Genomic DNA, 14,493 nt, shown 5'->3' with positions numbered 1-14,493 from the left:
ATCCTACACCAGACTTACGCCAGATACTCTTCCTCCATAAGCAGATCCGCTGATAGATGCGAGGTTAGAATCGTACAAACATATCCAGGTGTAAGGTTTAGCTACTCACGGAAATTGAGCACAATATTTCTGCGAAGCAGATGTTGGAAGACTTGAACATGTTTGTAAAGACATTGTTTTTCTCGTAGTTGGAAGAGTGAATCTTCTTGCTACTCGGCTTTTTCGCCCTCTTTCTCACCACCCTTCTCTTCTAGGTCGCCCAACTGTGCCCTCAATCCCTCCTTGCCGACCTTCATGGCCCTTCTCAGTTCCTCCTCCTCCTCCCTGAGCCTGCCCCTTCCATAAGCCAGATCCTTCTGCTGTCTCCTCTTCTCCTCCTGCACCCTCCGCTCACGGTCCGCCAACGCCTTCTCTCTCCTTTCGCGGTCCTGCCTCTTTCGCTCTGCCTCTTCCAGCTCCTCTGATGACTGATTGGAAGCCTCCGGCGCCGGAGGCAACGTGGAAATGTACGCTTCAACCATAGGATCTCGTACCGAGACTGGCAAAGAGATAAAACGCAGATCGCGCAGGAGCACCGACGGCAAAGTAGCCAGCGATGTCGAGCGATTAAGCTGTGTGACGGGTAGGGATTTGAGTAAGCTCGACAGATCAGACTTCCGTGTACTCTCGGGAAGCTTAAGGCGACTGATGTGTTCGCGGTACCACTTTTCCCTGTCTTTGTCGAGCAGTTTGGGGTTCTTCATCTCGGCCTCTTTTTTATATTTGCGGCGGAATTCAGGCCAGTAGAGCTTTGGCGTTGCGTACTTGTGCAGGAATGCGAGATAGGGAATCGAAGGGTCTTCTTTTGCCGCCTTCTCGCGCTGTTCCTTCAGTGCGTGCGCTTTATCGCGTGACCATTCCTCCCAAGTCTCCTTCCGGGCCTTCATGGTGGTAAGAGCAGTGTATCGGTCATCGTCAATAATGCGACCTTCTTCGAGGATTTTGTCCCAGGTGGAGAAAGGATTGCAGTTGTGGTCGTCCAGAAGATCCCTGAACAGAGCCTTGGCATCGTCCTCAGTCAAGGGCAAGCCTTCTGCGCCCTCGGGCAGATCCTCGTCAAAATCGCCATACTCGCCCGGATCCAGACCGTAATCTTCGCCCATGGCCTGAAGTTGCCATGCGATGTCATCCTCGTCGAATTCAACGCCCTCTTCACCCTCTTCTCCAGTTTTCTGCCGCTTCGAGGGTCCATCCTCCTCCTCAGCCTCTTCATCATCAGTGACCTCAACCTCTTCGTACTCCTCGCTGTCGTAGTCCTTTGCTGCCGGTGCAGGCGTGACCGAAGGCCGTCCACCACTTCCCTCACGCTCATCCGCCGCCGCTAGTTCGGCAGCCGCAGCCTGCTCGTCCTCGACATCGCTCGGCTCGCCACGCTCCTTCCGCTCCTTCTTCTCACGCTCATTGCGGTCGAACTCCACAACGCCTTTCATCACATCCGACGGGAATTTCCACAAACTCTCCTTCGTCTCCGGGTTGTGCACGAACCGCCGGCCCAGCTTCGTCTTGACGAGCACCCACGGCGTACAGCCCGGAATGGCATGTTTGTGCTTGGGTCGGTCCTCGGGCTGGTGACGACGACGGTCCTGATAGCCATGGCCGCCGCGGAAGCCGCCTCGGCCGCCATGGTGCGGGACGGGGAACTGCTGCTGGTATTGCGCAGGGATTCCGGCTTGGTATGGGGCGCCGGGAAAGGCATTCTGGCCGAAGGGCTGGTGAAGGGGAGGCTGTGGCTGAACAGGCTCGGGCAGGGCGACGGGACGCTGATAGGTCGACTTCTTGGTCTCGGCGTTGTAGTAGTAGGTGTGCCCTGCGACGAGTGTTAGCTGTGCAGAAGCATGAGGATGCAATTGCGGACCTGTGGGAGCCTTGTGCTCCGTCCAGCCCGGAAGCAAGGGCGGCGGGGCAGGCGCCGCGGGAGCGGGCTTGTAGGTGGATTTCAGCATGGCGCGCAGGGCGTGTTGAGTGTCGGTGGTGGGCGGAAAGTTGGTCGCAGGCGATGATGCTCTCGGTCTTGGCGCGGCGGGCGCTGGATCTACGCGTCGGAGCTTGCCTGGAGCTCACCCATCACCACAACCACCATCCACCGACAACGACTCGTCCTCCCGCCACGCCCTCATCCGCCGCCGCTCCATCTATTCCGCCACCGTCGCTTGTCGTTCACATCCGCATAGCCGCCGCTCAACATGTCTCGGCGATACGATTCAAGAGTCAGCCGCCCCAAGCTTGCCTCGCTGGCCCGGCACCAGTAGCTCACCGTGTACACGCAGACGACCATCTTCTCGCCCGAGGGCCGCCTGTACCAGGTCGAATACGCGCTCGAGGCCATCTCTCATGCTGGCACAGCTCTCGGGATCCTCGCACAGGACGGCATCGTGCTCGCCGCCGAGCGCAAGGTCACCAGCAAGCTGCTGGAGCAGGACACCTCCGCCGAGAAGCTGTACATCCTCAATGAGTGCGTCCAGCCCCATCTGTGCCCGCTTCTCGCCCGTAGCCTAACCGACGTAGCAACATGATCTGCGCAGTAGCAGGCATGACGGCCGACGCCAACATCCTCATCAACTACGCCCGCCAGGCCGCCCAGCGCTACCTGCTGACCTACAATGAAGACATCCCGTGCGAGCAGCTGGTGCGCCGGCTATGTGACCTGAAGCAGGGCTACACCCAGCACGGTGGCCTGCGCCCCTTCGGCGTGTCCTTCATCTACGCCGGCTACGACCCGCAGCGCCAGTTCCAGCTGTACCAGAGCAACCCGTCCGGCAACTACGGCGGCTGGAAGGCCACCAGCGTCGGCGCCAACAACGCCAGCGCCCAGAGCTTGCTGAAGCAGGACTACAAGGAGGATTGCGACCTGAAGGAGGCCTGCGGCCTGGCCGTCAAGGTGCTCAGCAAGACCATGGACTCGACCAAGTTGAGCAGCGAGAAGAGTGCGTTTTGAACCCTTCCCGTTTCCACTGCTCGTTTGTCCACTTTGCTAACGTGTCCCCAGTCGAATTCGCTACCGTCGGCCGCACCAAGTCCGGCAAGATCTACCACCACCTGTGGGCCGCTGACGAGATCGACGCCCTGCTCAAGGAGCACGGCCTGGCGAAGGCAGACTCGGAGAACGTCGAGGGTGGCGCGGCGGAGTAAAGAAAGCGAAAAACTGGGCTGGAAAGCCTTATGATGGGATTTCTTGCACTGGCGGGAGCTATGACGGATTACACGAATGTAATATACCTGCCTCTTCATGAGATTCTGATTCTTGAACGATAGGAACTTGAATAGAGGTATAGATGCCCAAGTTTGTGGTGATTCCTCTTCGGATGTATGCATCCAAAGTAGAAAACAGAAATATGGAGATCGTGACATTTTCGTGATGCAAGATAAGCATGAAGCGCAGCCTTAAGCAAGGATGAGTTACCAGCAATATATCACTGTTTTCCCGCCTAATATAACACCAAAGCTCATGATCATCATCCACTTGTTGCCGGTACTCATCATTGATGTACAATACTGCCATGTCCCATTAGTCGAAAGGATCCCTTCACAGGAATGAATGCATACTTCCACACGGCAAAAACAACAGTAACCATCCATGATCTTACTGCACCCCAAACACAGCAAGCACCAGTCTGTGCGAAATTTATGGCTACTGTTGGGGGTGCTGGCCGTTTGGAAGGATCCAGAGTTTCGACTCAGTAGCGTTCTTCTTTATGTCCTTCTTCGCCTTGAGTGTGGTCGCCGGTCGAATGGATGTTATGTAGAGCTGGTCGAATGCATTTATATAGAGTTCGTCGGGCGGTGGTGAGAATGACCGGCACGCGCATGTCTTGCTGCGAGGGTTCAAGCACGAGGACGCGTGCGTACGGACGAGCACGTGTGCAGAGACACGGGTGTGTAATTGGGATGAGGATAGGCATGACCGGAAACATGGGCATGTGGCAAGACTTGATGAACGCGCGGCCCAAGTGCAGGTAATGCATGGCTTACATGCAGGCGTCACGCTACTAGTGCTTTTGGTGATCATTGTGAGCGGTACACGGGGCGAGCTACTGACTTGGAGCAGCGGTGCTTCTAGACTACGATCTATTATTTGAAGGCTGGTTACACGCAACGATCTTGTAACGCGCTAGAGCAGAATTGTCAGCTAGGTGATAGCCAACGATCCAGAGAACAGAAAAGAGGCATTCGCCACACCGACGGCTCCATGTGTTCCTTCACTTTAATGCTTGACCGATCGTTGTTGATGTTCATAGGGCAAGGCCTGGAATGCGAGTAACATGATTCAAAATGCTCCAATAACGAAACTAATTCAAGATTCGGAATGCTCCAAATCAAACATGAGTCTCAATGGCAAGCCGTTCAGTCACTTACCACCTCCTCCGCCAACCACTCTGGTTCCGCATCCTCATCCTCTGGATCGTGCGAGGGTAATGAATCCTCGTCATCGTCTCGAGATGCCTTCTGATCCCCCGCCATCCCCACAACCTTCTCAGGCGATTGTGCTTCAGCCTTTGACGATTGTACATCGTCTCTCGAATCCATCTGCTTACCGTTATCGCCTCGTTGTGGCAGAGTATCCAACGCTGGTGCGACCTCTTGGGCAACAGCCCCGACAGGCTGAGCCGCTTCGTTCTGATTTTCAGTCGGTTCAAGCCGCTGCTTCATTTCGTCGTCATGGATGTCCATTGCATCCGGGACCACAGGGCCTACTGGAGAAGAAGCCCCTGCCCCGTCTTCTTGTTGCTGCTGGCTTTGTTGCTGCTCTGGTGAGGTGTGGCCAGTATCTGGCTGAGGAGGCGTGTCTTCCTTCACGAAGCCACCACCCACATCCTCTTCGTTCGGGATGAAGCCTCCGCCATCTTCAGGAGCGAAGCCTCCGCCATCCTCGGGAACGAAGCCTCCACCATATTCAGGAACGAAGCCTCCACCATCTTCTGGAACGAAGCCACCACAATCTTCAGAGGCCGGTCCGCCTCGGTCTTTTGGAACGAAACCCCCTCCATCCGCTGGCGCTTCATCAGCATCACCGGAACCAGCGAGGCCACGGGACGACCCAAGTTGCAGTACAGGCGCACTGTCCACAACCCCGCTCCTGGAGAGATCGTCGTTGACGGCCTCCGGTACTTCCCCCTCCCCTCCTTCATCAGGCAAGAAGCCGCCGCCGCCGCCGCCTTCGCCACCATCATAGAACTCCGCCTCACCCTCATCATACCCGGCAGCCGCCATCATCCTCCCCGCCGTCGGCTGCGCCGGAGCCTCTCCCGCGCCCTCGGCCAGCACGAACCCGCCCGCCATCTCCTCTGCCATCATTCTCTGCTCCTCCTCTCTCCTCCGCTCCTCCTCCTCCCTCTCCTCCCTCTCCACCCGCTCCCTCACCTCCTTCTCCTTCTCCTTGCGCTCCTCCGCACTCGCATACTCCCCCACCCGCTCCACGACCCTCAACCCGAGCAAGAACCTCCTCCACATCCTCAACGCCTCCTGCCCCCTCTTCGCCTCCTCCTCCTCCCGCTGGAGATCCCGCAGCCCGTCGAGCGCCGCGCGCATCGCGTCTTCGTATTCCGCGGCCACGACGACGCCCTCGACGACGGCGGTGCCGTGGCGGCCGCGGAACGTGAAGCCGGTGACGGCGTCGGCGTGGTCGACGCCGAGGAGGCGGGCGGCGTGGCGCGCGCGGGCGTCGCACACGTGCACGCCGCCCGCCGGCACCATCGACGGGACGTAGACGTCGAGGTTGCCGAAGGCGTTGCGGGGGACGCGGCCGCGGACGCAGGGCGGGGGCACGTAGAGGGCGGTTTGGAAGGGGGCGTAGAGGGCGGCGCCGAGGGAGGAGTCGCTTTCTTCGTTTCCCTCATCATCGTCAAAGGGTTGGCGTTGTTGTCTTGAACGGCGCGGTTTGGCGTGCTTGAGGGGCTGTTCGCCCGGCTTGATCTCGCGGCCTAGCCGGTACCACTTGTCGGCGGATTTGAGCTGGTGGACGTCGCGGCGGCGGTAGATGGGTTCGAGGTTGGTGTGGGCGGCGGTGCCGACGTTGACTTGGCCGCACTCGCGCTTGGGGTGGATGACTTCGTTGTGTTTGAGGTGGCGCTCGAGGACGTAGTACGGGTGGTCTTTGAAGTCTTGCACGTTCTTGGGCATTTCCTCCTGGGCCTCGCGACGGGATAGCTCGGCGTCCTCAACCTGGTCTCGGTCCTGACCTGGGTAAGTATTTTCTCAGAAGTCATAGTGGCGGATTATATAGAGCGGTACCAATATTGCTTTCCTTCTAAAGAGCCTCATAGCCTTTCTCCACCAACGGCTCCCATGCTCAGTTGACTCGACGCGCGATTTCCTAGTCTTTGCATTGTACGCTTTTGCGTATCGGCGGGTGACATCTTTTGCTACGCCATCATCCTCGAAAGCTACGGCGTATGTCATGCTGACATCGGGATCGCTCAATGGTGGCTCGAGACGTGACGGTTTGGCGATGGTGTCGGTGACGATCGGATCAGCTGTAACCCATTTCTGTTGCGCAGGATTGAAGACTTCGACCCAGAACACTGGATACCGAGGATGGGGGATCGTCTTAATTGGTTTCACAGGTGACGGAGTAACCGCTTGGCGAGAGGCTGAAGAACTTAGTCCAGGGCGACCGACTCTTGTGATCCTCCGAAGAGGCTTAGATTTTGGGCTCGGCGTGGTTTTTTCATCCCTGTGGTCATCTGCATATATGACCTTGCCTTGGTCACTGGTGGAGGGTGCTGGAGTCGGCTGGGCACCAGCAAATGGAAGCGGTTGAAGAGAGCAGATCAAGCGAGCATCCACTCCAACAGCCCTGAGGAAAGCGCAAAAAAGCATGGCGCCGGTATCTGGCGATCCTTCGAATGCAACAGCGGCTTTGCGGAAATCTGAGATATCCATGACCGGGTCTGCGTTTGCGGGGATTTTGAACTACAAGCAGTCAACAGCTATCCCAGTCAAGACTGGTTGGTTGGCATACCACTTCAAGCTCCTTGGGATCGTACGCCCATTTGGCTCGCCTTAGCCCTACAGATGTAATTTTGAATTTCTTCCACACTTCCTTCGCAAGAACGAGACCGTCAGTGAACGATTTCGAGGCGGCGTTTTGTGATTGGTTTGGATCAGGTGTAAACCGATCAATGATTTGAGCGCTTCGAAATCTCTTTAATGAAGACTATAGCCATGTTAGAATCCCGTCGTCCGGCCTGTACAGCGGGCGCATACCTGGACCTTGTCGTCGTTGCACCATGCGTTGCGGATATGCGAGTTGTACAACAGGCATAGAACATGCATTTTGTGGAGGTGGAGCCTCACGGCCCTTTCGGCAGCAGTAGCAGTTTTCCTACGGGCCCTTGCCGGTTTGTTCTTTGTGCCATCGTTGCCTATCTCTATCTGAAGGGTCTCTTCTGCCTGGGCTTTCGTGAGCGGCGGCAGGACAGCATCGGCGCCTTGCTGGTCTAGGTCCACGTCCTCCCAATCCACGTCACTATCATCAGACTCGGACTCATCGATGATGGTCTGCAGTCTGGGAGTATCCTCTTCTAGCCCATTGCTGCTCTCGCGATCAATCGCGGTAGCCGAATGCAAGGCGGGCTCGTTGGCGGAATCTTCGACCTTGCGTCTCTTCAGAGGACGAGCATCTTCGGCTCTATCAGCCTCAGTCTCCAATAGCATCTCTTGGAACACATTAGGGACGGTGTCGATTGGCGCATCACCCAACTGCTTGTTTCTGGTTGACCTTCGAGTTGCCCTGGGTGTCCCGGTTGTCTTCCCCACTTTTGCCTTCGCTCTGGCCATGTTGGCGCCGGAATCATCGGAAGCGTGTATGAACGCGTATGTAGTTGATTGATAAAACGTCGCGGATGCCGGCCGATTACATGGCTTGTAGCCGTCGCCAGGCGGTCAATGAATGTAGGTGAAGGGTCCGAGGAGAGACGTTCGAGATGTAGGATACGCGATTATGGGGGGCGCGGGACAGGGGTTCATGCGGCAAGATTGAGCTCGGAGGGTAAGGTAGAGAGTGAACGATAGGAGAGAGCGCGGTCGCATAAAGGCCGACGATGACGTTGGCGTCGCGCTCCGCGCCATCATGTGACGGTGCCGCATTCGTCCCAGGCAAAGCTACCCGGCGATGCCGAGCCCCGCCATTCCACCTTTCTTTCTCACGTCTTCACCCACGTCACCGACACGACCCACCCGTGCATTTCCAACCCCAATCGTTCACCGCGATGACAATTCTCTCCATCTTGATCCATCATGGTGCAGTGGGAACACTAGTGCTGTTACACTAAAACTTGGACTAGACGGTTACCTGCGCGTCACGTTGGAGCAAGCATCGGGACGCGCTATGCTCCTGTTATACGCCACTGACCATCCTCTCTCACCCGGGCCGGGCACTTGAGTTCTACGGTGAGAGATGGCTAGACTCATGGGTTTGTCCAACAGCGCTTGCTGAGACTCGACCGGCGTGCCGGGATGTTGCATCGCCTTGGCAACCTGGCCGGTTGGAGAGCAGCCCAGCAACATAGTCCGGCCAATACATGCATCATCGCGAGTAAGTTTGTATTTGAATGCGGCTTGCGCAACAACACGCCAACCTTTGGTTCCACGACCTGGGGTGGCCAACGGTCAGTGCCCCCGTCCAACAACCTCGTGGGAACATTGGCCTTTCATTGTCGCCCAGCAAGCAACTGGCCGCGTGTGCCCTTTATATCAGGCTCACATTCCCTGTGATCAGCTGCGTGTATGAAAGATTCGCTCAAGGCTTCGCGCCTCGAAGTTGTCCGTCCACTTCTGCCACGTCTCTGCAAGTTACCGGGTTCGGCAAGAGCGGATTGGCAGCCGCCGGCACCTATCCCGGGTGACACCCCGCTTGCTGCTGCTTCCCTTCATGTGCTGGCTGCTCGGCTCTCTACGGCTTCCGACCTCGCCGCCCTACTTCTGCCCTGACCTAAAACTTTTCTTGCGGCACACAACCCGCCCCATTACTTAGCAACCGAAGCAGCCTGGTAAGCTGAGACTGAGCTGTCACCGAGCCGTTGGCCTTAGCTCACATTGCAGCCCAAAGATCCAGATCAGACTCTCGGAATCCGACACATCTCACCACCAAGCTCTGCCAAGTGCAGAGTCGCGGTGAGCTCTCGGAAAAAAGAAGAAGTCATGGGTAGACCGTACGACATCGAGGATACCGACTCGTCCACCTTAGCCGGCTCAGCCACCTTGATCGACTCCACCTTGTCCACACGTTCAGTCGTTGCGAGGTGCCGCAACCTCCTCGGTTGGTTTACCGGCCGCCGTCCTGGACATAGCGGCCGTCACGAACAGCATGGCCATGGCAGCCTTGGTGGCGGACACCGCACGCTCCGGTGTTGCGTAGGTGGGGCCCATGGCTCTGAGGAACCCTCTCCCCTACCACTGTTTGTGAGAGATGACTCGGAGTACCTCGACGGGAAGGTTCCGTCGCATCGAACCATCAAGCTCAGCGTGTCTGGCATGGGGTGTTCCGGGTGCGAGAAGACGCTGCAGAGAGCACTACAAAAAATACCCTCTGTAAAGGACATTCACACCGACATGGCCACCGCCCAAGCTCTTTTCTGCATGGACGTCAATACCATCTCCGTCGACGAAGTTCTCATACAGCTTCGCCGCACTACTGGTTACACAATCAAGCTGGTGGACGAAGCACACGAAGGCTCTCAGTTTCTGTACATTCTGACTCCGGATCCTGGTCGTCTGTTCCGAGGGCCTCCTCCGCGTGGCGTGAAGAGCTGCAAGCAAACCGGGACCGACAACAACGGCAAAGCGGAGATTCGAATCAAATACGACCCACGCATCATCCTGCCGCGAGATCTCATGGAGAAGGAACTGGCCGATGCCAATGCAGAGCTGGCGCCCATTCCACCCCCTGATTCTGTGTCTGCCGGGAGAAAGCACCTCCGACGAGAATTGGTGTATTTCATCATCGCTACGGTCTTCACCCTCCCAGTCTTGATTCTCATGTGGGCACCATTGCCTTTTTCGAAGTTCACCACGCAGATTGCTTGCCTCCTACTTGCCACCGCTGTTCAGGTCTCGGCCTGGGAGTTTTATCCCAGTGCCTTCAAAAACCTGTACCACACGAAGCTAGCCGACATGGATCTTCTCATTGTACTCAGTACCACCACTGCATACATCTTCTCCGTGACGGCGTTTGCGCTCTACGGAACTGGAAGTCCTTTGTCTACGGGTTCTTTCTTCGAGACTAGCACCTTGCTGGTCACACTCATCAGACTTGGCCGGTATATGGCTGAGCTTGCAAGGCAGAAGGCGACCGAATCGGTGTCTATTCGAACATTGCAAGCACCTACTGCTCAACTTGTCACAAACCAACGCGATGAGACCAGAGATGTCGACGTCCGCCTGTTACAAACTGGTGACAAGTTTCGGGTGCCACCACACACCAGAATCCCTACGGACGGCATTGTGGACTTCGGAGGCTCAGAGGTCGACGAATCTATGATGACTGGGGAATCGCGTGAAGTTGCCAAAGGGATAGGCTCCGAAGTGATCGCTGGCACCATGAACGGGACCGGTACACTCGATATCGTCGTCACTCGAATGACCTGGGAAAACAGCATCAGTCAAATTGGTGCTCTTGTCGACAACGCTGAGCTAACGAAGCCGAAGATCCAGGCTCTCGCTGACCGGGTGGCGGCCTACTTTGTTCCCGCAATCATCACTGTTTCCGTCACTGTCTTCCTCACTTGGATACTGGTTGGCATTTTCCACCAGAAGAAGCGCGGGGCCGATGCTGTTGTTGCTGCTATATCGTACGCTATCGCAACTCTCATAGTCTCGTGTCCTTGCGCCATCGGTCTCGCCGTTCCTATGGTCATCGTCATTTCGAGCGGAGTGGCTGCGAAACACGGGGTCATCTTCCGAGCAGCAACGGCTATCGAGATGGCGAAGAACGTGAAACACGTTATTTTCGACAAAACAGGGACGCTGACGGAAGGCAAGCTGGTCGTCGAAAAAAGCGATTTCCTGGGCAAGCCCGAGGCACCTATCTTGCGTTACCTCCTCGGGCTCGTATCTGGGCAGAAGCATCCAGTTTCATCAGCGATCGCAGAATGGATCCTCAGCAAAGAAAGTCTTGAGTCTGTTCATTTCGACACAACCAAAGTGGAAGTCGGAGGAGGCGTTGTAGGCAAAATCAATGGAGAGCAGATGGTGGTGCGACTGGGTAACCGTGACTGGCTGGGAATCTCTTCCTCGGATAAGGTCCTCAACTTCATCAGCACGCTGTCTTCACCGACTACGGAATCACCTATCTACCAGCATTCCCTCGACTACACCCTTCTTGGTATGACAATCAACGAGGAGCTCTGCGCTGTATTCGCCCTCCGCGACGTGCTTCGTCCAGAAGCGGATTCCGTCGTATCCTCGCTCCAATCCCGCCACATCTCCATCCACCTCGTCTCCGGCGATGACAAGCAAAGTGTCTTGCACTGTGGCAACCTACTCAACATCTCGCCCAAAAACACGGCCTATCGCTGCTCGCCCGCAGACAAAGCAGCGTACGTGGCGAACATTCAAGAGACTTACCCGCAGGATGTGGTGCTCTTCATCGGCGATGGCACGAACGACGCTGTGGCGCTCACGCAGGCGACAATCGGCGTGGCTATTGCGGGTGGGACAGACGTGGCGAAGAGCGCTGCCAGTGTTGTCCTCGCGCGGCCGGACCTGCGCGGTCTGCTCGTCGCGCTGGACGTGTCGACACGCGCGGTCAGGCGCATAAGGTTCAACTTCGCATGGGCTGCCATCTACAACATCTTCGCAGTACTCCTCGCCACGGGCGCCTTCGTTTGGTTCAGAATGCCTGGAAAGCATGGCGAAGAGGGACCGGGCCTCAGGATCCCGCCTGAGTTTGCGGGATTGGGGGAGATTGTGAGCGTCTTGCCTGTCGTGCTTATTGCTTTTTCGCTCCGGTTTGCGAAATTTACGAGACATGGCGGGCAGAGGACGATAGCGAAGGCAATTGCCACAGAGACGACGGCTTAGGTAGGAGCGACGGTTGGCTATGCGGTTTTCGGTGTTTCATGTTTCCTTCTCTTATGCCGTTCACTCCTCTATTGCTGCACAACTGGTCTACGTATTCTGTAGGTACAACTTATCCACATGGCTTATGATTGGCTACTCGGCATGGCTTAGGGCGGTGTGCCCGCGCGCATTGCATGCGTTGACCGGTCGATACGGTGCCGTCCGTGGTCTCCCTCGGGCGGCCGCGTTTGACAGCAGGAGCGAGTCGCCGGGTGGGGCCCGCGTTCGGGACGGGTCGGTAGGTTGCCTGCCCTACTGCCGACAACTGACAAGCCTACCGCAGTACCGTAGTCTCAGCAGCTCTCTTGCCTCTGCCGATCCGTCATCACCGCCGCCTCCTTGGTTTATCTCGTTCCAATCAAACACTACTATCAGCCCTCCCTCCTGCTCTGCCCTCTGTGCCCGCCCGCGCGGTGGCGGCGGCGAGCGGGCGACGGCGCGTGCGCGGGCGCGGGTGCGGGCTGTCTCGTCCCGGAAGACGGCAAACGGTCGTGTCACTTCACCCATCACTACCACTTTCTGCGGACGGACCGAAAGGCAACTTCCATTCGGATCTTCAACAATCTCATTCGCACCCATACTCCATCCGGAGGCCTCTCCGCGGCCGAACCAATGCTTTGCATGAAAGGCACACGGCAGCAGGGATGGGTCGCACCACACGCGCCGCCACTTGGGCCCTGTCTGGGTGTGGGGTTGGTTGCCGCCATTTAGGAACCGTGGGCCGCCGCCGCGCCGGGTGACGGACGCGGCAAAGCGCCAGATTGATGGATGCGGGAGTGGAGAGTGAGGCGGACCGTCGAATCAGCTCGGCGGTCGCAATTTTCGTGATTCGCGAAAGGGGGTGGACGATGAGATGGGCGAGGTGCAGCCTGCGGTGCTGCGCCGGGTTGGCTCTTCTTGCGTGACGAAAAGTCGGGGCCGGCCAGACACAAGGCGAATGGGATGGCAGGAGCATGCAAGAGCAGGACGGGGCAGCAAACTACTGCTCGGCATTCTGCACAGCGCCGCGTTTGCTGGACGTCGAGCAGCTTGGTTGGTGCCAGCTGCAACACCTCGCACAAGGCTCGACATGCTGCTGCGCCAACACCAAGCTCTACATGCCTTGGTTTCTTCTTTTGCTTGCCCCTGCCTGGACCGGAGCATTGGGAGGCCTACAGTCCAATTGCGGCTCCTTGGCCCGCGTCCGCTCTGGTCGAATGTGCGAGCTCCGTCTGCTCCCAGATAGGCGGGAGCACGTCCAATCGAACAACCCAGCCAGATGGCCATCCGCACGCCTTCCTCGCATCAAGAACTCGATGTCGTCTTCGATCCTGATTTCCCTGCATGATTTTCAGCTAAGCCCAGGCCACGCCATTGTCCGACAAACCAGCCCAGCCGGCGCCTTCCACTCCACACCGAGATTCAACCACGGCGATCGACCCTTCTTCTGCGTTGCCCACCATATCACGCCCCATCTCTTGACGAAACCCACATGCCGCCGGAGAAAAACCAACAAGCACAGCCACAGGACGCCCCTCCCGCGGCCAAACCAATGCCTAGCCACGATCAAGGGAAAAGCCCTCGTAGCAATGCCCGCAATTGGCAAACGCATTACAGCTCCGACCATCTCTCGCCCTCGCTAGCCTAGACGAGAAAGAGTAAAGGCCCTCGACACCCCGGCAAATTTCCTTTCTCTTGCGACACACCCGGCGCTTATCGTCTAGCGCCGTCCTCCAATTCGCCCTCTTCCCGCGACACGCCGCGGCGCCCTGGCACTGGACCCTCGCCGACGCTACTCCAAACCTCCGCTGCAGTTTCAAGAGAAATCCCTCGCGCGCTGAAAGATGGTCTCCAGACGCGAGGGAAGAGGGCTTTGTGGAGAGGAGGAGTATAGTTGGTGGAGATGATCCCAACCCCAACGTGTAGCGAACCCCGTGCCCGCCACGAACCCGTAGTGGTAAAAGGACGAACAGCCGAGCCTGCGTTGCTTTGCTCGACCCTTGGCGTTGACGTCTTGTCGTCAGCCCTTTCACCTTTTCTGGTTGTTGCTTGTATCCGAACCGTCGGCTTCGCCGGGGGGCACTAACGTCGAGTGGTGGCTTAGTGATTGTGGCTTTTGGAACGTTTGACGTGTGGGCTGCAGGCTGACAGCGATGAAGAAAGCATGGTCCGGATGATCCCAAGTGGCGGCGGGAATGAGGCTTCTCAATGCAACAGTACGGTACGGACGTAGATGAGAAGAATGTGAAGGTCCCGCCGCCGCCGCCACCTCGTAACAAGAACGAGGATAATGAGGCGTTTGACGTTATGGTTCCTCTCTTCTTTCCTCTTTTGGAGAGAAGGATGGAAGCCGTTTCTCCGGTTTTTTCCCTCCGTCTTCACGGGCCGTCGGTTCGTAGCCTCTTTCTCTCTAGCTCG

At 57.3% G+C, this 14,493-nt stretch overlaps 4 protein-coding genes across 4 annotated transcripts; 2 read left to right on the top strand and 2 right to left on the bottom strand.

The window, feature by feature from the left end:
• Positions 1 to 209: 209 nt before the first annotated feature.
• SLS55_002946 (uncharacterized protein) lies at positions 210 to 1,982 on the bottom strand (the record flags this gene model as incomplete). Its single annotated transcript, XM_066774426.1, has 2 exons — positions 210 to 1,846; positions 1,895 to 1,982. 2 exons carry the CDS (start codon positions 1,980 to 1,982, stop codon positions 210 to 212), a joined length of 1,725 nt encoding a protein of 574 aa, XP_066634545.1.
• Positions 1,983 to 2,222: 240 nt separating this feature from the next.
• Positions 2,223 to 3,168, top strand: PRE9 (Proteasome subunit alpha type-3; the record flags this gene model as incomplete). The annotated part of the gene is made up of 4 exons (XM_066774425.1): positions 2,223 to 2,246; positions 2,289 to 2,491; positions 2,545 to 2,963; positions 3,026 to 3,168. The coding sequence occupies 4 exons, from the start codon at positions 2,223 to 2,225 to the stop codon at positions 3,166 to 3,168; spliced, it is 789 nt and encodes a 262-aa protein (XP_066634544.1).
• A 1,212-nt stretch (positions 3,169 to 4,380) lies between these two features.
• Positions 4,381 to 7,815, bottom strand: SLS55_002944 (uncharacterized protein; the record flags this gene model as incomplete). The annotated part of the gene is made up of 4 exons (XM_066774424.1): positions 4,381 to 6,210; positions 6,733 to 6,948; positions 6,998 to 7,192; positions 7,333 to 7,815. 4 exons carry the CDS (start codon positions 7,813 to 7,815, stop codon positions 4,381 to 4,383), a joined length of 2,724 nt encoding a protein of 907 aa, XP_066634543.1.
• A 1,773-nt stretch (positions 7,816 to 9,588) lies between these two features.
• SLS55_002943 (uncharacterized protein) lies at positions 9,589 to 12,057 on the top strand (the record flags this gene model as incomplete). The annotated part of the gene is made up of 1 exon (XM_066774423.1): positions 9,589 to 12,057. One exon carries the CDS (start codon positions 9,589 to 9,591, stop codon positions 12,055 to 12,057), a length of 2,469 nt encoding a protein of 822 aa, XP_066634542.1.
• Between the last annotated feature and the right edge of the window lie 2,436 nt (positions 12,058 to 14,493).

This window comes from Diplodia seriata (genome assembly GCF_021436955.1).
Source record: "Diplodia seriata strain FDS-637 chromosome Unknown scaffold_3, whole genome shotgun sequence".
Classification (NCBI taxonomy): Eukaryota; Fungi; Ascomycota; class Dothideomycetes; order Botryosphaeriales; family Botryosphaeriaceae; genus Diplodia; species Diplodia seriata.
The sequence above is the reverse complement of the archived record's forward strand: the minus strand, read 5'-3'. Positions and strand labels throughout refer to the sequence as shown.